The 22,397-nt window shown below is 43.7% G+C and overlaps 1 protein-coding gene across 39 annotated transcripts in view; it reads left to right on the top strand.

The window, feature by feature from the left end:
- SLMAP (sarcolemma associated protein) overlaps positions 1-19,455 on the top strand; it is a 93,536-nt gene extending 74,081 nt beyond the window's left edge. For 36 of the 39 annotated variants that reach the window (XM_085590568.1, XM_085590546.1, XM_085590556.1 and 33 more), the window contains one exon: positions 4-6,371. In XM_085590568.1, coding sequence (XP_085446694.1) covers positions 4-93 — 90 coding nt within the window. In that variant the 3' untranslated portion in view covers positions 94-6,371. Of the gene's footprint in view, positions 1-3; positions 6,372-11,830 lie in introns of those variants that run through there. The other 3 variants (XM_085590549.1, XM_085590541.1, XM_085590540.1) reach the window with 1 other exon arrangement.
- The last annotated feature ends 2,942 nt before the right edge of the window (positions 19,456-22,397 follow it).

The raw sequence follows: 22,397 nt of genomic DNA, 5'->3' as shown, positions 1-22,397 counted from the left end.
CAGAGACAATGGCCTTGGATGCCTGTGATGGCAGCTTTGGTTGCTGTAACAGCCGTGGTGCTGTACCCAGGCCTAACCAGAGCTTCTCCATGAGAACTGTTGTTGAATCCATACACCGTCCTCCCTTTAGAAGCTGGCAACATTCATATACTGAGGGAAAACAGATTAATTCTCTTCCTTTTTACCTCTTAATACAGCACAGCTCTGCGTGAGAACAGCAGTAGGGTCATTTGCTTTAAACTGTATAAAATGTATCTGTCTATAAAGAGGGAATAAAATTGTGATTCATCATTCTGTGAGCAATATTTTTGCTTACAACTTCATGCAAGTTTTAAAGTAGTATGTTGGAATTCTGAATACTATAATGGTGGCCTAAAGCAGGCTTCATGGTACCAAATTATTTATAATGGCTAGGGTTGTGGACACTGACTTTAGAATCCGATTGCTAGACTTAAGAGGAAAATACTGATTTGGACATCCAAGCCAAGTAACCTTGCAGATACTTGGAAACAGATGCAGTGTGCTCAGTGCCTTTCAGTATGATCTATTTTTTTTTAAACTAGTGTATAATTTTACTTGCTGTTAGTCACTGAGCTGTTGGGAACAAGACTTAAAAAAACTTCTCTTACTACGCCTTTCGAAGGAAGCATATTTTTCTTTCATAAGGATTGCTTTATTAATGGGTGTTGGGAATAAACACAATTCATGTCCAGCCTTAAAGAGATAGAGATACTGATGGTGAAGACCAGCCTGAAGTATTTAGTGTGCGCGTGTGCGAGTGAAAGCATGTGTGTGTTCTTGAGTGAACTAAGGTGTTTCTGGGAGCAAGTACTTGGTCATTTGATGGACATAGTGCATTGATTCAACTTATGTTAACTTTAGTTTGAATGTAATTTATTAAATTTCATATATTTAAAGAGATACGTTCTTTAAAAGTATGAATACCTTCTCACATATCTCATGTATCAGTTTATTTTTTGTCATTTGATACTTTCTGACTTGAGCTGGAGAAGCTCTTTAGAATAAGCTTCTGTGGACATAACTTTATTAAGAGAACTGCTACAGTACATCTGTGATAGCTGAGAAGATCTAGATGCATAAAATTCTACAAAATTGGAATCATATACCTGATGAAGTATTGTCAGGTGAAGATGATTTTAATTTGGTAGCAAAATTTTATGGCTCCTTATCACATGGCTATAAGTATGATGCAGTGGTCCCCATTACAAAGTTTATTTTCATTATCTAAGTACTATAACTATTGCTATTTGCTGACTTTTGGTGGGAATCACTGTAGTTAGTGCTGAATTAAATGTAGACAGTAGTTGTCTTGTTCAGCTCAACAGTTCTGTCAAAAAAGTTTATTAAAGACTTAATAATATGTTAAAGAATGGTAAAGTAATATCTGCTAAAGGAAACTTCAAAATAGGGAGGTAATCTCAGCAATTCAATTGGCTTTAAAGAATGTTATGGCAATTGGCAGATAGTTTAAATATTTAAATAGAAATTTAGTATATAATTTACTTTGTGAGGTTTTAAGGGTCATTGTTCTTTAATAAAGGTTCTGTCTTAAGTTACATGGGATTTGCTAATGGGAGGAGTATTAGTTGGAGAAAATAGTCCACAAGTGACTTGTAGAAAATAACTATTGTCATTTAGTTCATTCATTTCATCTTTTTCATCCTTTTCAGTTGCAGGAAGCCACCCAACCACAGAACACTCGTATGCCAGTGGTACTTAGTACCTCTTGTATATAGGTTATTGCAAATATTGTTCTGAAATGCTTAACTTCAGAATTACATTTTTTTAAGTAATTAATTGTTTTAAATCTATTTTGTAAAGATATAAAAATACAATAGAATTTCTGGAGTACAGATTAAACTATTTGCACTAACACACGTGATGTGCATGATTTAATAAAATAACTTTACTCTCCCTATGCATGTTTGAGTTGAATGTCATTTGAAAACAAGAGATTCATGCTAAGTTTCTTTTGCACTAGATATTGCCACAGTTACTAGGCACAATGTCTGCAGCATGTCCAGTAAGAGCAAAAGACTTTTTTTTTTTTACCTTTTTTTTTTTCACATTTGTGCTGGTTTAAGTTTTGGTCTAGCTGGTCCCTCTGTCTGTGGTTTTCAGAAGGAAGTGGGGTAGGAGAGAGTCATGCAAGGCTTTGGGAGCATATTGCCGTGGAGGAGGAGCAGGTGTTGGAGCTGCAGGGTGGATGTGCCCGTGGCAGGGGTGGTGAGACTTCTGCAGGTCCTGGGCAACAGAGGAAAGCCCTGCTGGGCCAAGGGAGCCCGATGCTGCCTCCTCACCTCTTCAGCATCTCCAACTCCCTGTTTGCCCCTGTTTCAGCTGCTGTTTCTTCTGCAGTGGATTCCCTCCCCTCCTCCCTGCTGGTAGCCTGAGGAGGGGAGCCTGGTAGAGCCGGGGGTCGCTCCCCCTGGCAGCAGGGAAGGTGCCAGGTCCCCAGGGGCAGCTGGGGGGTCCTGCACCACAGCAGTTCTGCCTGGGGCTGCATTTGTCCTTGTGTTAAAGATAAATGCCTTGTTTTCCGAAATCTTTAGCACATCAGAGAGCTGCAGTTTGAGGCCCAACATGGTTGTATTAAAGGAGAAATATTTCTAATTTCCTTACGTGCATGTACGCATATTTATATTATATACACAGGTGCATAGTACACATTGCATGGGGGCTTGTGCTTACAAGTATACCTGTGGTTCCCTAATACAGTGCCTTTTCCAGGAGTTCTTGATATTTGCATGTTCAAATGATGAGGAATGAGCTAAAATGCACAGTTCACTCTTCTGCTTTGAGAATCCCTGGAGAAGGGTTGGGTAACTGGGAAGGTGCTGTTCTTCAGTGCTTTGATACTAAAACACCGAGTGGGGTTATTTTGCAATGACTCCTTGCACAAACCTTTCTGGATTTTTATTGGTTTTTATTGCTTTTATTGTGTGCTCTTTTACATTCATATTTAGGTTCTTTCTTTTGTTAGGCTTGATTGGCTAAGCCTTGGAGTTACTATACCAAGTAGCTTTTCACACGTGTGAGATGCTCCACTTGTAAAACAAGTGCTCTGAGCTTGCACTGAAATTTGAGGTTTTAAAAAGGTTCCTCATAGTAGTGAAGTTAGAGAGTTGTTTTATCAGTTGCTAATTCAGCTTGGAAGATTTAGTATAAATCTTGGAATATCTGAACACTTCTTCAGATTTGTCCTGGTGTCTTGAGTGAGGCACCTTTTTTAAATTCTAAAATAATTTACCTACATGGGGACTAAAATATCAGGCCTTTTATTTAAAAGTACTAATATGTGAAAAATACAGTGTGATTTTCCTGTTCCTTGTAGCTGAATTAAATACGTTCTTCCAGAGTCTTTGCCTCATCCTTTTTGCAGAATGTCTGGATTTTTTGGTGCTAAATGGAGAATTGTGAGCCTGCACAATCTATTGCTAGAGTTCTCATAAAGCAGTGAGAATTAGTATCAGATAACTGATAGCTGAAGAAAAGGTAATCAATCACCTGTGCATGTATTTTTGGGGTATATCCCTAAGTTATTTTTCTAATCAAGTCTTCTGAAGTATGTTAACTGTTCCAGATTTCTGTATGCTTTATGTAAGATTTTGAATGTCTCCTGCCTTAATCCATAGGGTTCTGCCACTTGCAAGAATCATTTATTCAGCTTGAATTTTTTCCATGACAAATCCACTGCCAAATTCATTCCACCAGCAGCACCTGAGTGCTCTAAAACACCAGGTCCACCACTATGGCTTTTGGGAAGCCACTGTCCTTGGCACTGGCTCTGCAAGTAGGGCTGGCCAGGTTTCACCAGGGGCCTTTTCCCCCTTCTGGCTGTTCATCCACCATTAGCATTTCATTAGCAACTGCCTCAAAATTTTGAGTCTCCTATTAATAATAGCTGTTTATCATATAACAGAATTAGAAGCCATATTCTTTCCTTCTCTCTTGCATATACCTCTGGGTCTGTTTGAAGAGTGATTGCTTCTTGCAAACAGCTGCATTGAACTCCCAGGTCCAGCTGATTTGCTCATTCCAGTTCCTCTTTGCACGTGCTTATGAACACAGAATTCCTCTTTCTTTGGTGGGGAATTGGGCTGCAGCATAGGGGATTATTTTTGGGGTTTTTACTTTGTACCAACTTGAAAGCAAGCAGAGGTTCTTCTGCTTGGAAGAGAGGAGCTGCACCCATTTCTGCTTAAAAGCTGGGTGCTACCAGTGTCTGACTAAAACCTCCCAGCAGTAGAAGGTAAATCAGCAATTGAAACAGATTTTGATGGGAAGGGACATTACAGGCTCAAGTTCCCATTTGTAAAGGTAAGGAGAGCTTGTCTGATCTCTAATCTGGATATCACAGTCATAAAACTTCAGTCGGATTAAATCATCAGCAGCAGAATATCAAAAAGTTTGGCATTTGTTAGAAAAACTCTTGCTTTAAGAACTTCAGAAAAAGGATCAGTCACCTCTGTAGATAAGGTACATGAGTCACTACTATTCTCTCAAAAGAAACCCAAACCTTGCTTTGGCTTCCAAAAATGGAACTCCAATACATCTCTCTTGGAGTATGTTCTTTTGCTACAGATGTCCTATCTAGGAATTTGACATACCATGATCATACCTTCCAATCTTACTTTATATGAATGAATTTTTAATTTTTTCTTCATCCCTCTAGTTTCTGTTGTCTGCTTTTTAAACAATTTTTAATTTTTCAGATGTTATCTTTTGAAGAGTAGCTGCCAGAACAGAACACATCCTTACAGTTATTACCTTACTAACATGATATCAATAGACAATAAGCTTTATATTCTGCTGTTATTCTTGTTTGATTGTCTACCAGAACTTTTTTTTGGGGATTCACTGACTTCTTGTTTCTAGATTTAACCTTGTCAAATCCCTGTACTCTTCACATCACCCTAGTATAAGGTGCACCCTGTGGTGTCTGACTTTGCAATATTGTTTGGTAAAAACCACTGTAGGCAGCAGGCCCAAGCAGGAGCCCGTTCCCATGACTGTTCAGCACAGCATAAGGAGGTTTTTCCCCCTTTAGGTTTTATAGGGATGACTCCTGAAGCTTTGTTCTAGACTATTGATCATACGCTGTTGAAGAGTAGCGAGAGAAAAACTGATTCCTGAAGTACAATAGGGAAAATATTCATAGAATAATTCCTTCATTTAGTTTTTACAAACAACTGACAGCTGTTCTACAATATTAGCTAACAGTGATAGTAGTGTTGCAATCACTTTTATTGGAATGTCATGATTTACAGAAGTCTTGGTTAATAACGCTAATAAACTCATTTTTTAAAAAACTTTGAAAAGGGGAACTTTATTTTCTAAATACTTTGACAAGTATGAATTATTTACATTCTTGAATCTTTTGCTGACTGCTTCCTGTAGATTGTTCTATGATATGCTTACATCTTAGAGTGAAGCAAAGCCAGTCCTTTTCCCAGAATCAGACATTTACTGTCTTCCCTCAGCCCCACCATGTTGTTTGCACATTTCTGACACTTCCCTCTCCAGGCATTTGAAACTGGAGGTTGTTCATGTGGCTGAGTTTCTCAGTGTGCCCAGCGAGCATCGTTCCCAGAGCTGGCTGTGTCTCAGCTCCGAGGCACTGAGGGATGTGGATGTGTGTCCGTGCTGTTCTGGGATGGCGCTTGCATGTGGTGGACCAGGACGTGGTCACTGGTGTTCTGCAGCCACGAGAGAGAGTGGGGGTGAAATTGAGATTGTTGGGGAAATGGTTCTCAGCTGTGGGAATGGAGATGTTGGCAAGGAGAGATAATTCCTGTGTTATGTCAGGTGAGACACTGAAAATGCCAATGTGCTGCCAAAGCGTGCCATCCCTTCATCGTGTCTGATGAACAAATCCAAAGCCTGGGTTAAACTAAAAGCAATGTTTTATTACCTGATCATATTAGTCAGTAGACTGAGACAAAAGACTGAAGTCATCAATTCATTCTGTTCTATTGGAATAAAATGTAACCAAAAACTTACCTGTATTTGTTTCAATACCCATTGTTGGGACATGGATTTATTTTTAGAAACACTGCACACACATTATGGTAAAGTACTGCCTTCAGTATGGAATGAATTTGCTCTTTTAATCTTTTCATGCTAGATCATTTATGAAGTTTATATTCTATTTATATTTCTTGTAAGGAGTTCTTGCTCTGGAAAATAATTTTATTGAGTATGTCATCAGTTTTGATGTGACAAAACTACTTCTTGTCTTGAATACAGTGGCTCTTACTTTAAAAATGTTCCAAATATGCAATATGTCTTTTGGGATGAATAAATGGTAAAAATTATGAAAATAAATTTACATCACAACAGAAAGCTGATTTGTATTGTACATAGTCTTTCATTCAGCCTGACTCCAAATTTCAGCACTCCCCAACTTCTGAACCTGCTACACTCTGCTTTACGGCAATAGAAGACAAATCACTAAGTAATGAATCAATTAAAACTGATTTCAAAGTTGGAATCTATTTACCTGTTTACTTTGTGCAAATGGGATTTGCAGCCACGTGGCCTTCCCTTCTATGTGTGACACGGCAAAGCTGGGCTCCAACAGGTCTGAACCCAGGCAGAGAACACGGGGTAGGAATGCAGCCTTGGTTTGTGCAAGAGTTACTTGGGTTTAGTGGCGAGACATCCTCAGGGGATCAGTCACTGATCATCCTTTAAGATTTCGTCTCTACTGTAAATCCGAGGGAATTCTGGAGTTCTGTTTCAGTGCTGACTCAAGAAAAGGGCATTTCAATGAGTCACGTAATTTTCAGCAAGTTTGAGGAAGGAAATTCTCCTCCCTGTTTGCAGACTGTGTGGTTTGGATCCACCCCAGGGTGCAGTTTAAGTACACATGGTTTCACTCCAGGCAAGCAGTAAGTCCTGGTGTAAGACCTAGGTAACTTATCTCTTCTATTTTTCAATTTAAAAAATTAAGAGTTAGAACTGGCATTAAAACATTCTTCCAGATGCAGTAGATGATTATTGAGGGGAGGAAGCCTAAAAAGGTAATAAATATATCTGCTGCTCTTTATGGGACATTGCTGGTAGCACTTAATGTGTTACAAGTTTGTCTTGAATTCCTTTCTCCCAACACCAGTGCAGAGTGCTCTTCCTTAGATCCTGAATGAGTTTATTTCAAATTAATGATACAGGTAAAAGGTGGTGATAAAGTTTGCTCATTTTTAAAGGCTCTCTGTCAATATTCCTGGCTCACTAGGTGTGATATTCAAGGCATTGGGTGTTTCTGTTGTAAGTGTAGCAGCCACAGCTGACTGCCAGTTTTTCTGTTGCAGAACCTGACTAGAACCCAACTGTAGCTGGCCATTGTAAGAGACATTTATTGGTCTTTTTTTTTTTTTTTTTTTTCCCACTTTGTAATTATTGCAGTGGCACATAAGCAAAGACATAGCCTGCAGCAATTTCACAGTCATTTTTTAATTGCACTTCCAGCCTGGGGTTGGCCAGGTGTTGGTGTGCCTGTGCTACGTGTTGCAGCACTAGTACATCCTTCCCCTGCAGACTTCTCTGAACTGTAATTCTTCTTTAGAAGAATAATGTCCCAGCCAATCATAAATAAATAAATATTAGCATATTGTAAATTTTAACATTAAATATTAATCTCCCTTGTTATTACTTTACATGATTGCCTTTGCAGCAAGTGAGGGTGTACCTTACCACTGTTCAGGAGGATGTTTAGTAGACAAATACAAAAAAAAATTTTGGTGCCTTACATGGTGTGTCTTATTTGAAATATAGAGGGAGTGGTAAAAAGTCATTTACCCCACACTGATGTTTCTTCCAGTAATTGAAAAACAAATACTGGAATAATTCCATCTGAATGAGCACTTCTGGGATGTTTCTTTGATGAGAACTGAATTGCTTTGTCAGATGTGTAGGATGTTGCATCTCCTTGGAATGTGAGTCTGTGAGAAGTCCCTGCTACTGAATGCCTGCCTTAGATGGGCAGGGAAGTGTATCAGGGAAATCTTTGTTGTAAGGTTGTCAGGATAGAAGATGAGCCACAGTATTGGCAGAGATAATTCTCAGCTGAGGCACCTCAGTTCTGCTCATGTGCATGTGGACTCATTAACAGTGGTGTTCATTTGATGCAAATTGTTTCCAGTTCCCATGAAATATATTTCACTAGAGGTTATTCAAATATGGTAAGTTTTCAGATGTAAAATAGAGAACAGTAATTGAGTATTTAGTCATATTCTGCAGCTGTGTGGCTTAATGTTTTAATTTCTTGGACTTAAGTAAGACCTCAGCGTGATCCTGCTAGCTCAGACACTTCATAGTAAAACTGCTGTATTATTCTTTAGATTTTGAGCACATTTTGGAGTTCTTCAGTCCTTTTGGTTGTGAAGATACTCTGAAAATATCAAGTTCTAACTGTGTGATGTGAAGGTTGCTTCCTGCAGCCTCTGAAGTGCGAGTTTGGGAAGCAGTGGATTTGTCCTGATGAGTGTGGCCACAGGTGTCCATGACCCAGGTGTGAGCAGCAGTCTCCACGTGCAGAGAAAGAGCAAAATGACTCAGGGCAGAGTCACATCCTGTTAACCCTGGCTGGGGACATCACCACTTCACTCTTCCTGCTTCTCACTAATGAAAGCTGAAAAGTCATAAAAAGAAGCTCACTGAAATGTGGGAAAGGCTAGTCCTTGGGCAATCTGTGGCTGCCCAATCTTGCATGCAGTATCTCACCTGCTCAAAGGCAGCTCAGGCTCAGCATTGTGTTTATGGAGCTCTCAGGGTCAGGTGGCCTCTTTCCACGGGTGGTGGCTGCAGTCCCAGGCTGAGGTGGTTTGCTGTGGTGTGGAATGTGCTTTACAGGTGATTACACCTCAGTGCGTGCCAGTGTCGGAGCGGGAGAGAGCTGAGCCCAGCAGTGGCTGTACCCATCTGAGGAGGCTGTGCATGGCCACCAGTGAAAAGCAGCATCTGGCTCCTGCTCTCAGTGTGCTGTGCTCTGCCTTGTGGGCTTCCAGCTGGAGTTAACATGCATGTTAACAGATGCACTTGGGTTGGATATTGGGAATAAATTCTTCCCTGTGAGGGTGGTGAGGCCTTGGCACAAGTGGTCCAGAGAAGCTGGGGATGTCCCATCCCTGGAAGTATTTGAGGCCAGGCTGGATGGGGCTTTGAGCAATCTGGTGTAATGGCTGGTGTCCCTGCCCATGGCAGGGGGGTGAAATGAAATTATCTTTAAGGTCCCTTTCGGTCCAAACTGTGCAATGATTCTGGGACAGGTCAGCTCAGCCTGTCAGAGCAAGTGCCAGTTACACAAGGTTGTGGGTTTGATCCCTGTATGGGTCATTCCATGCTCCTTGTGGGTCCCTTCCAACTCAGAACATTCAGAGATCAGTTTCTGTTTTAGAGTGCACATTCAATGAACCAGCAAAGCTGTGTTTGCATGGCTTCCTGATCAAGTGATCGTGGAGCAGAAACAAGCTGGTGGAGCAGAGCAAGAAACTCCACTTATCCACACATTCTGTTTTAGTGGGATAAAGCTTTGTGCCTCTCAGTGCATTTTTAACAGGATAGAGATTTAGGTAAAGGTATTTTAAGCTTTTAAAATGCAATGTGTTAGAAGAGTGAACTTGGAGTTGTCATCTGTAATGTGTACTGTGTGCACAGATCTCTGCTGAGGAATCTTAGTTTGAAAGAGGGTGTTTAAAAACCTTCCCCAAATATATTGGCTGCCTCCCAATAACTTTTAAACTGGCATTGAAGCTGGAGAGGATTTTTTTTCTTTTGTTTCTGTGTTGTGTTGCTTAATGCATGCAAAACTGACTTGTTTGAGCAAGGATATTCCACTAACAGCTTGAGACTCAAATCACAAATTTCAAATACATTTCAAAACCTGTTTTGTGGTGGGAAATACTTCCCCTTCAGCCTTCCTTGGGGGTGTCTTTGCTAGTAGTTGCTGCTTCTGTTTTTCCTCAGATATGTCAGGGTGGTTTTGCTGAAATAAATTGTCATCCTCAGAGCACAGAGGCCCTGGTGGCTGTGTTGTCTCTGAGCATGGAACAGGGTCCCTCCTGCAGCCCCAAGCTGGGTGTTGGGTTGTTTTGGTTTCATGGACAATGAACTGGTGGCCTGGGAAGCCTGACCTGGCCTGTATCAGCATGAGGGGTGGCTGGAGCCTGCAGGAGGAAGGTCCAGGTGTCTCGAGAGGAAGGAAATGAGGGAAAAAGAGTGTGTTTTGGGGAACATTCCCACGCAATGCAAGGGAGAGGCATGGGCTAGGGGGCACATCAGGAAGGGAAGGGTCAAATGGGTCTGGGAAGGATGTTCTGGGTTTTACCACAGAAGGAAAAAGTACTCTTCCAGCTTTGAAAGAGCATCCTCATCCTCTGCTGGTATCTGCTGCCTGTCTCCCTGAGCCAGCAGAGAGCCCCAGCTGCTGCCTGGGGCAGGGGGAGCTGCCCTGTGTGACCCTGGGGCAGCGAGAGGGAAGGTGCTGATGAATGGTGAACACACAGTGCAGGAGGGGGGCCTCACAGACAATGTCTGCCTTCCTGCCCTATGCCTGAACCTCATGGGAAGCCTGCTCCATTCTTATCCCCTTCCTGGCACTGACCCACGGGCCTGCTGTGACCTGAGGCTTCCTGTCACCCCTGCAGGGCACCTTCCACTATAACAACCAGGTTCATGGGCTTCCCTTGTTCTGAATGCAGAAGATTTCTCCTGCCTGTTGCAACAGAGAGGTGACCTGGAGCTGTGTTTGCAGCATTAGGCAGGAGAACAATAAAATAGCTGCCAGGGGATTTTAACTGGAGACACCCTTGTGGTGTCTAAGGTGTCCAGGAAGCAGTCTTTGGTCTGAGCAGTCACAGCTGCAGGAAACATGGTGGGATGGGACTTGTTGGAGATCTGGTTGCAGAATGCAGCTGGGCATGCTGCCATGGGGGCACAGTGCCACTGCAGGGTGGGCAGAGCCCCTGGTGAAAGCAGCTCTGCTGGCCCCAGTGCCAGGACTTGTGTAGGGCACAGTGGAGAGTGCACCTGAGCCTGGCTGCATCAGGAGGAGGTAAGAGCTGGGAACATCTTCTCTACTGTAGCAAGGATGACTGGTGCCAGCACATCCCCTGCCTGGTCTGGCTCTTGCCTTGGCTAAACTGTGTACTGTGAGTGAGGTGCCTTTGATGCATCTGTTGCCTCATTCGTTGCCTCATCCATGGAGCTTGGCTTGAGCCATCCCTATGGCTGAGAGACAAAGATCCTTTTAAAACGTAAAAGAATCTTTGTTCTAGTTTTGTTTTGTCTAATTCTCACATGTGTATAACGATGTACATAATCTATATGGAAAAAATTATCACCACTTAAATGTTTTTTTCTCTGTACACATGCCAGTGGAAAATGCTTCATCGGTACTTCCTACAATCCTGCAGACCCAGACAATGCACTTCTCAGTACTGTTTCAATCTACAGTTACTGACAAATAAAATTGTTTGTCAATTTTACCAGAAGCAGATGTCAACTTTCTAGACTTAAAGCAAAAAACCCACAAACCAACAAAGCCCCCAAAACAAAAGGGAAAAACCCCTTTAGACTCAGTGTGTGGCCTAAAGGCAGCCATCCCTATGCCTGTGCTGCTAATTGGGCCCTGCCTGTCGCCCTCATTAGCCCTTGGGCTTTTGGGCACTGCTGAGAAGGCACAGCCCTGTTACAGGGCACTGGAAGAGTTTGTTCATGGTGTCTCTCTGTGGGAAGAAAAATTCAGTTCACACCCTGTAAGTCCAAGCTATAAGGTAAAAATAATCCCTTTCTATTCTCTCCTAAACAGAACTGCTCCTGGAAAGCAGAAACAAACCCTAGTAATTGCTCTATGTCCCTGGAGTCCCTAACAGAGCATCTGCAGACATGACAGGAACAAGACGTGCTCCGGATCCCTGCAGTTTTCCGCAATGGCAGAGATCAGTTCATGCGTTACTGTGTCAGTGCTCTGTGTGTGCTCAGTGCTGTGGCACTGCAAAGAAGATGACTTTATTTTCCTGCTGCAAAGAGGTTGAAATCTTAACATCCTGAACATATGGAAGGAGAGTTTTCTCTGACTGTCAAAAATCTCATAAAATGTAAGCTGGGGGGAGAGGGGAGGCCACGTGCATGCTCAATGTTCAAGAAAAGCCTATTTGTGCTCAGTGTAATGACAATATTTTTCAGTTGCAACTCTCCTGTGCAGAAGTTTAATCTTCCTACTGTGAACAGAGTGAGAGCAATGAGAGCTACATCACTTTTAATATGGCCAGTTTTCTAAGAACAAAAGAAATCTGTGTCAAGTGTGTGATTTGGGTTGCTTTTGCACCTTTTTTTTGGTCTGTGCTTCTCTTTATGCCCTGGCCAGTTCTTACACTCCCCAGCCTTGTAAGAAAGTAGACGTGGTTGCTAACTTTAAGAGGAAAGAGATTGCCTAGATCTGATCTAAGCACCATTGCCTTTGTTTATGTAAACAGTGACATCATCTTCTATTGCAGAATGGGAACCCTGAACAGTTACAGGAGAGCAAATTCAGGAAGTGTCCTTATGAGACAAGTGTGATTCATCTTCAAGTGTGTATATTTAAGAAAGATGCTGTATCCTGAGTCAGATAAGTTCTGTGAATCTGCCTTTACTCCAGTTCAAACTGTCATATATTAGTAAAAATTAATAACCTTTTTCTTTCCTTTTAAACTATTTGAAAAGTGGTGCTTGCAGCCTGCTGGGGCATGTGAAGAGCAGCAGAGCTGGCTTTTTTGTCCCCTTTCAGTTTCTCCAGAAATCTGCCTTTGCACTCTCCAAAAGCCTTTTGTAAGTGGTGCCTGACTCATCCAGTGATGGTAAGGGCTGCCTTGTTCCTGGGATTCGGTGTCAGTCATCCAGGGGATGGTGTTCAAGGTGGTCAAGGCATTGTTGAACTGCCAGTAAAGCACTCAGTTTCCTACTGGGGGAGTTTGCTGGTGTCTGTTAGAAAATACCCCACAGCCAGGTTCAGTCTCTTCTCCATCACAGTGTGGGGAAATATGCACCCTTTTTGGCTAGAGCTGAAAAAGCAAAAGCATGCAGTGCAGTATGGCTGAGTCGCTGCCAGGGGTGAACATCTGCTCTACAGCTTGTCCTTCAGCCCTTAAAGACTGTTCTGTGGGCAGCCAAGAGCACTGGCCTGGCTGGGTTCTTGCATCTGTTTTGTACCTGAATGGGGAGTCACTCTCTCCAAAGGGGATGGTTGCAGATTGGCAGGCTCCAGCTCTGTGCCAGCTGCATGTGTGCAGCAATGCATGGACCTGGCTGCTGGAGAGAAACAACCCTGGTTTCTCCTCACTTGGATTTTCTGTGCCATATTTACTGAAAATAATTGCTCCTGTAGTGAATCACCATGAGGGAAGTAGACAAAATCTTCCCATTTCCTAGCACCTGCCTTGCTGCAGGGACATGTCTCTGTGCCTCTTCTTGCTGTCAGGAAATGACTACATCTGTGCTTGTCAGGCAGGGCAGAAGGCTGAAAGTTCTTTGGGTTGCCTTTGTTTGTTTGTTTGTTTGTTTGTTTGAAAAATTAACAGGAGTTTAGCAAGCATTGGTGATTGTTTCCAGTGAGTTTGTTATCAAACTTGGCCTCATTCATAGGAAAGGCTGGGGTTAAGTGCTGTTGGACGTTGGGAGGTGCCATGGCCCAGTGGCCTCCAGCCCTGTCCTAAACCAGAGAATCTTCTGTCCTCTCTCAATTGTTTCCTCTGTGCATGAAGGCAAATGTTGCATTATGCCAGGGGCAGAACAGCCCCTGTATAGTATATATATTTCCCCAACCTTCCTTGTCTAGTAGCTGTTGCCACTTTTCCTTGGCTTTAGGCCAGAGCTGGCTCAGCAAACCCTTGGGTCAGATTCCTGATTTCTCTCATCTGAAGCTGCCTGTTCCAGCTCCCTGTGGGAGGGGAAACTCCCTGATGGCACTTTGTGCTTTGTTTTGAGCTTACCAAGCATCTTCACCCTCATCTCAAAGCAGCAGCTTTATAAAAGCAGATTAACCCAGCTGGCAGCAGGGCAGAAGTGAGATGGTTTGGGGCATCTCACAATCCTACACCAGTTCCTCACTGGGCCAAATTGCAGCAGTGCCACAAACAGATCCTCAGGGTGCCCACATGGGTCTGCCCAGGGCTGAGAGCTGCCGACCTGGTTGACGTGCAGGGCAAGAAGCAGTTTTTACTCCTCCTGCTTCCTGGAAGGTGAGGAGATTTTGACCAGTCTGGGAGGAGCTGATCCTCATTTGGAGAAGATTTTGGGTGCCACCTTCATGTGACGATTCTCAGGAGTATCCTTGAGATACCATTTATCCAGAAGATTTGCTGTGCCTGGTAACTTTAGGGATGTGTGTTTCTTGCATGGTCTTATATGATCCTGGTGAGCCATCTGGAAATTTCATCCTATGATTACTCCAGGATCTGGAAGACCTTTTGTAACTACTAATCCCAGAAACAGATTTTTCCTTCATTCTGTCTGTCAACACAGCCTTTAACTTATTTTTATGGGCTTCAGCACATGTTTGAAGCATCACTGCCTTAGGATACAATTTATTTTTTCCAGAGTATCTCAGTGCTTCTTATATCTACTTATAGCACTTTCTGAGGAACAGCTGTTTCGTGGGTATTTATTAGGATCCTCTGTGTCTTCAAAACTTGACACATCTCTGTTTGCACACCTAGGACAGGAATCAATGTGACTTAGCATGCCATATGAGGTCCTAGGAAATTATGCTTTGCGGTGCCACGTATTTTGCCACAAAAAAATTGAGTAATGTTTTCATTGGTCAGATGTGATAAATATTTCATTAAAAATATTGATGCAATTAAAGCAAGGAGAGTAAAGCAAAAAGACTAAGATAACTGGTGCCATGCTATATTCTGGATATTTTGCCCCTTTTTATTGTGTCTTGCCTTCTGGCTCTTGTTCACCCACCAAAATAACTTGTGGATGAAGTTTCCTGTATGTGTCTTAACTTCTCTGTGGAGGGAGTGGGATATGGCAGGCAGGAATCCTGTGTGCAGGAAAAGCTGTTTAATAGAGGGCCATCAGTGTTGGGGGAGTTTGGGAAGGTCTGTGTGGTCATCTTGCCTGGAACCATGGCCCTGTGCTCCTGCTAGAGCATAAGGCCCGAGGCAGAGGTTGAGAGAAGCTGCCTGGAGGAGCCTGCAGGACACATTTCCCATGGCTGGAGCATGGCAGAGTGATGGAGAAGCAGGAGGAGTCTGTGTGCACAGCCCCAGGGAGGGGCTCTCTGCAGGGCCCAGGTTTGCTGTTTGCCCTGGAGCACACAGGGTGCACTTGCAGAGCTTCGTGTAAAGCCCCTCTGCAAGTCAGCAGTGATGCAGGGACAGCTGCCTCCTTTCTCTCTCTTGGTAAGGAAGAATTCTCAGAAATGGTTTTTATATTTCTTGGGAACAACAGAAAAGCTTGACTTAATTGCTGTTCTAAATGTATGCCTATGGCTTCTGAAAGGCCCAGCAGGATATAAAACCACCAGTTACCAGTTCTGATTTTTGCCAGAACTTCAAAGTGTTTCCTTTTATGTAGTAATCTTAAAACTAGTCCAAGAAAACACTCACACCATTACTTAGATATTCCAGTTCTGCCACCAATATGGAAACTTAAATTATTATATTTCCCACAGGCAAAGCTTCCATCGTTAGTTAAACTTGATGGTCTTCTGCTTGCTTGTAGGGAAGATACAACTCCTTTCCATGGTCTCAAAAATGGTTGCAGTTCAAAGCTGAGCCAATAGTGATGATTGGTCCTAAAAAAATAGGACCTTAACATAGTAACCAAAGTCCTACTTAGACTTTAAATGTTTTTTAATCATAGTCACATCCTTCTCTGGAAAATAAGTTTCACATGCACCAGCCAGTACTCATTTAATAAACGTTTTGTTATTTTACTCTTTGCGATTACAGTTCCCATCTTTGTCACTTGTGCATCATGCCCAAACTTTATCAGTAGAGATAAAAGTTTGTGTACCTCCAGTGATTAAATGCAAGATTAGTCAGGTAGGACTCAGTCCTATCCTCTAAGTCTTAGTCACTTCTTGAAAGCTTTGTAAGCTTGGTTCACCTGCCTGTGCCAGTGTGGCCCTGTGTGGTCTGGCAATGTGTTTATTTTGTGAGGATTCATCCATGTGTGCTCAACAAGCCATGGCTGCTCTGCTCCAGAGATTATAACTAAATAATATCAATAAATCATGAAATTGAAAAGGACATGGGGTTTTTTTGGTCAGGTTGTATTGGGACTTTCTTGGTAAGTGCAGTTATGTGGGCAGAGTCTGAGGTATTTATTTTTTCTGCTGGAGTGACCTCAGACTAGCACTTGACCTTGCAGTTATCCAAGGTCCCTTGGCTGCTGGATCCAGGAGAGCCCCAGCAGATGCACCATGGTATGACCAGGTCCTGGTCAGGAGGAAGTCCTGGAATGCCAAACAACAGCCACCAGGGCCAGCAGAGTCCCATCATACTCAGAGTGGTTTCAATGACTACAGGATGTGTGGTCAAAAATGAAGAGGTTGCTCAATAATCATTTGGATGTAGAGAAATCCTCCTGCTTAAGCAGATATCCTGCTGAGTTTCTCCTGGAAAATAATTTGATGTGTAAAATTGTATCTTTTCCAGATTATGCAGGATGGGATTTAAGAGAGAAGTGTCTAATTCTCCAAACTTAGAAAGCATGTGGACCTCAAACTCTTTTCCCAGTTGGAAAATTTGCTGTTAAGAAAAGGAAATAGATTTTTATAAGCAATATTTAATTCAAGCATTTGGCTAATTCTCCTGCTGCAAAGCTTTTAGGTCAAATTCTGATTCATTGATGTGGATCTGGAATTAAAGGGATTAGGAGAGGAAGTAGACTCAGAAGTTAGGAAAACTTTAGTTTCTGGTTCACTTTTTCCTACTCATCAAATGTATTTTTGACCTATGTTTCTATTTTAAGTGTTGTAGGGAAACTTACTCCTACGTGTCTGCCTTTGCTCTTTTTCTGCCCGTTGTCATCAGCTCTGCCATGGGTGTGTTCCATTTTATTGTTGCAGAAAGGGATCTTGATCGTTCTGGACATGACATTGTTGTACAAATGCTGGGAATTCTACATTCATTCCATTAGGTTAGAGAATGGAAAATGGGTGGTTTATTATTCTTATTACTCATTAAAAGTATGCGTTAAAACAGTGCCCTGTTTCACAATGTGATGTTCTGCAGTAGCCCAGGGCCTGAGGGAAGCCATGGCCAGTACCTTCCTTTTGTTTCTACACGTGTATGTAGTCACAGAAGTGTGTGTTGTGTTTAGGATTCCCACAGGGATCACTTTGGGGATCCATCTGAAAGCTTTTCATCTGGCATTAAGGTCATTCTCCCTCTGTCTGTCCTTGCCATTTCTCTGTTGTGTGTGTGACCCTCAGCTCCTGTTGTCCACAATCCCACTCAGCTTCCAAAAACTTCCCCTGTCCCACTGTGAGTACGCTCATCCCTAGGTCTCAGAGACCTGGCAGCCATCAATCCAATGTCATTTACAGTGTCCTGTAACACTATGTGTGATGGTTGTGAGTGCTTCTTTTTTTTCTGTGTTCGTAAAGCAGCTACAGTGAGTCTACTGGAGGAGCCAGGTCTGCATCCCACCCTGGCTGTGGTACTGTGAAGTTGTGATGGATGTACTGCTTTCATAAATGCAGCAAACAGCATTGCCAAACACAGTGGTTTATCTGGGGCCATCCATGTGCTCTGGAAAAAATAGCTCATCCTGGGAGAAAAGAATAATGGGGGGGGGTTTTCCTCAGTTTCCAGTAATTACTTTCAGAGTAATTATGTTGTTCAAAAGAAAGAGCTGCTGCTTGTCTTGTGAGAAAAAGGAGATAAGAACAAGGAGGTTAAATGTGACAACTCTTTGAGATGCCAGCCCTGTCAGCGCTCCAGAGAGGAGAGCACAGTGGTGATGAGCCAAATTCAGCCTGGGGCCAGGAATTAGTCAGGTGGGAGATTCCCACTAGATTTTAGGGTGTCCTGGGAGGTCTCCTGGAATAGGGAGAAAAGAAGGAGCTTGGCAAAGCAGAGGACTGTATCATTTTTCTCCCAGTTTTCACCATGTAATTCATGCTTTGCTCTGTAAAGCACTGTGATATAGTTTGTGTACATTATGTAAAATAAGTTGTATTCTATTATATTGAAGAAATACAAATATAAAATAAAGACAAAGGATGGAGTAAAGTAGCTGTGTGGTAACTGGACCTCCAGTCCCCAGTTGCACTGGTTGTCCCATTCCCCAAGTCTGTGGATGGAAGTCTCTGCTATCCCTGGAATTATTTAGGTGTTTTCCACATGATGATACAATGTTAAATACAGACTGTCCTGGATGAAAAGGGAAGCACAGATCAAATTCTGTCCCGTATCACTCTCCAGGAGAGCCTGTCTCCACCATCCCCTGCTCTCCTGCTGTTTGTGGCATTGTGCAGCTCTTCCATCTCAGGAGTTTTAAGGAGCAATTTTTAACTGTTTTTTTTTTTAACTGAATTTTGAACTTCATTTCTTTGAAGTTGGGAAAGCTCTAATACATCTCCAGGCACAACTGGCACGTGGGCTCTTTAGGAGTAGTGCCTGTTGGTAATGGGACAGCATGTGGCAATTTATAATCTATGGAAAGCAAAACCCCAGCTCTCCAGAGTTTGAATGGGGAGGAGGCTGGGAGGGAGGTGAGGATGGCTGTAAGCACTTCACATGGGCAACTTGCTATTGCAGAAGTTGAAATCTGCCAAAAAACGCCAAGGGGAATGTTATATGGAACAAAGATGTGTTTGTGAGCTGCCGGGCAGCAGGACGAGATCCTGCTTCTGCATTTCAGCGCCGAGGAGCGAGCCGCATCCCGGGCCGCATCCCGGGCCGCATCCCGGGCCGCATCCCGAGCCGCATCCCGGGCCGCATCCCGGGCCGCATCCCGGGCCGCATCCCGGGCCGCATCCCGAGCCGCATCCCGGGCCGCGGCGGGCGCTGCGGGACCGCAGCTCCGGGCGGGCGGAGGGGGAGCCGCGAATCCCGGCGGCTCCCGAGCCCGGCGGCCGCGGAGGAGGAGCCGGAGTCCCGGCGCTGCCAGGCTGCCAAGGAGGTCAGCACGGGGGGCTCCCGGCACAAATCCTTCTGCTCTGTGGGAATTTCCCTCTTGAGCGACTGCTGCGCTTTTTAACCCGAAGATTAATGGAAGGGGGCCGTGGAAAGGGTCGGAGTGCCGGAATTAGTTCATTAGTCTCCAAGCAAGCATGCAGGGCTGAGTCACTGGCGGCGCTTCCTGCGCTGATGCTCTGCCCGGAGCTCTCCCAGCGGTCCGGCCCAGCGCTGGGAACTCGCGGGGCCAGATCACCGCATGCTGCGACTGCGGGCTGTTAATGCTATAAAATAAAACTAATCTAGATTAATGACACTGCACATGTTATTCGTCTGTAATCCTGCTCCTTGGCCTCTTTCCCTCCCAACATAGCTCCCCATTGTTTTCTGGTTCTCTCTTAAGGTGTCCTTGACTTCCTTTGGGTTTCTGCATTTTTTCCGAGGGCTGGGATGACAAAGCTGCCTGGTTGGCAGCAGTGCCTGCTCTGGCCATTCACCTGGGGCAGACCCATGTCTGTGTATGTGGAGGCATAAACAGCCAGTCAGAGCTGTCATTTGGCTTTGATGGGTCACCAGCAGTGCTGACAGTGAGGTGCTGCAGCACAACACGAAACTCTTCTGGTCATAGGATCATAGAATATCATAACTTGGAAGAGACTCAGTGAGTCCAGCTCCTGGCCATGCACAGGACAACCTCATGACACCAGAAATGATGGTCCTGGTAGGGGATGCACACAGGATGTGTCTGGTTCCATGATGTTACAAAGGTTTGTTGCTAGATCTGACAGAAATGGGTTGAAAATTAAATCCAGCCATGCAGGGGGACCAGCCTGTAACTGCAACCAGTTCTTACTCTGAAACAGAGCATCTTGTCAAACCAGTTGTCTTCCTCATGTGGAAGTAGTGGTGTTTATGTGCAGATTTGTGTGCAGTTCTGGCTGCAGCACTCTGGGATGAGACAGTCTCTCACTGCAAGGACCTGGAGGGAGAGCTGGGGAGCAGGGCCAAAATGCCAATGCCAGATTTTTCATTCCTAGGACACATCTCTCACCTGCACTGCTGACGCATGGCCAGGGAAGAGAAGCCCCAACCACAGGTTCAGGCCTGGGGGGCTGAGGGCATCCAGGTGCCACGTCCAGCTCATCATCCACCACGGGGAGCCTGGCACAGGTTTGCTTTGCAGCAGGTCTGAGGGTTGAGCACAGAGGGAGGATCTTGCAGCCTTCATGACTGAGCGTCATCGCCTGCCTGTGCAGCCACGGGAGGCTGGTGTCTGTCCCACTGCTCTGCCTGGAGACTTTCCAGCTCTGGTAAATCTATTGCTGCCATAGGTGCTGGGAAATGAAAAGGTGTCAGCTTGACAGGGAAGCCTGTAGGATAAGGTCTGGTTACTGTCTGGAGCCTGTGGCAGCATTCCCAATGACTTGAGTGGGAGAACCAGGACCCTGATCCCCTGAGAAGATAAAGATCTAAGACTTACTAAATCTGGACAAAATCAGCTGTACTTTTGTTTTGCTGTGAGTTGTTTCATGCAAGGAGATTTTTAATTTATCTTAATACCTCACAGAGGATTGTTGCACTTTCATGTGATGCCAGTGGGATCAGCATGCCAGTGGATGCTCCGCTGGGGTCCCAGGGTGCAGTGCCTGGAGGTCTCCAGCCCCCTCCACAGCAGCAGTGGATTATGGGCATCATTCATGTATTTTCCTAAATGTTCTCAATTATTTTTTGCTGTAGTCACTTCCAGCAGGTGTTTTGAAATGTGGCGACCATTTGTTTTTTCTCCAGCCTTTGTTTTTCTTCCCTGTTCACCTGTTTGAACACTGTTGCCACAGGGAGAAGAATTCTGAGGGTTCAACCGCTGGCTGGAATTTTTTTCCTTTTTATTCTTTGCCTTTTCTTTTTTATGACTGCATTTTTAAATGACATGTTTATAAGTATGCACCTAATTTTCAAAACAAAGTGTTTTGAAACTAATTCTGCAAACAGCTGTTGCAAAGGCCAGCCCAAACTGGAGACCTTTCACATCTGTAACTCTGTGTCCCTGCAAAAGCTGTGTACAAGAGGGGCTCATGACCCCCACAGGGCAATAAAACAGCTGTTTTGAACTCTTGGTCTGTCCTGATGTCCCCTCAAGCTCTTCCACCAGCTCAGACATCCCCAGTGCAATTCTTCCTGAAGAAAACATACAATCTCTGAAGTGGTTTAAATACAGTAACCTGGGGAATCTGCATGTGGTGACAGACCCCGCTCACACCTGAACCCCTTCCTCCTGCACCTGCTCCCTGCAATCACCAGCCTTGGGAAGTTGTGGCATTTACCAGCAAAACCAACACGTCTGTGGGTATGTTTTCAGTGGCACTTTGTGCATCTGTTTTAGATTGCTTTAAATTACAGCAAGGGGCCGGCTCTGTTTAAATGGACTCAGAGGTGAGACCAAAGAAGTGAGGCTTAAAATTCAAAGCAATCCGACCTGCCCTGCCATGGCGTAATGGTCTGAGTAAGGCGCTGGCACGGAGCCATCTCCCTGACTCCTGGGAGAGATGCTTTAAAAGCTCCTCACATGGGCAGCTCAAATGATGTACACATGGGGAGAAAGAAAATAGTGTTTAATTGAAACTCTGTTCATGTATATATGTTTTTAGGATAAACAAAACAGATTGGGCAAATATTTACTTCTGCCCCTACTGCTACAAAGCAAACTTTCCCACAGCTTTTGACAGAGATAATCTGTTTTTTAGCCACGATGGTGAATTTGTAATGACAAGGTTTCATTCTGAATGTTTCAGGATTTCCTGATTGGTTCTCATGCAATTATTTTGATTAACAATGAGGTTTTCAGACCAACTTGAAAGGGTCTTGGAGCCCTAGGAATAACCTGGCTCTTGGTTATTCCTCTCACTGGGATTATTTTCTGCAGCTTTCTAGCACTGGAATCAAATTCTTTGGAAATCAAAGCAAACTACATCTTAAAAATATTTCATATCTCCACCCCCCTCTGAGAAGGGTTTCTTTAAGTTTAGAAAAATGTTTGTACCCATGTCAAAAAAAGAGAGAAAAACATAGAATTGGAATAAGAATGAAATTCCAATGTATTTTTTAATGAAAATATGTATTTTTAATAAAAATATGAATGCTTTAGGTGGTCATTTCTGTGAGAAGACAGCATCTGAAAACAGAAACTGAGAAGTATTCAGGGCATTTCTGATTAAAAAAGAAATGACATCTCATACTAGAAACGTCTGGATGTTTCTCTTT

This window comes from Lonchura striata, chromosome 12 (genome assembly GCF_050655825.1).
Source record: "Lonchura striata isolate lonStrDom1 chromosome 12, ASM5065582v1, whole genome shotgun sequence".
NCBI classification, from domain to species: Eukaryota; Metazoa; Chordata; class Aves; order Passeriformes; family Estrildidae; genus Lonchura; species Lonchura striata.
Note: the sequence above shows the minus strand (reverse complement) of the source record. Positions and strands in the feature narration are given on the sequence as shown.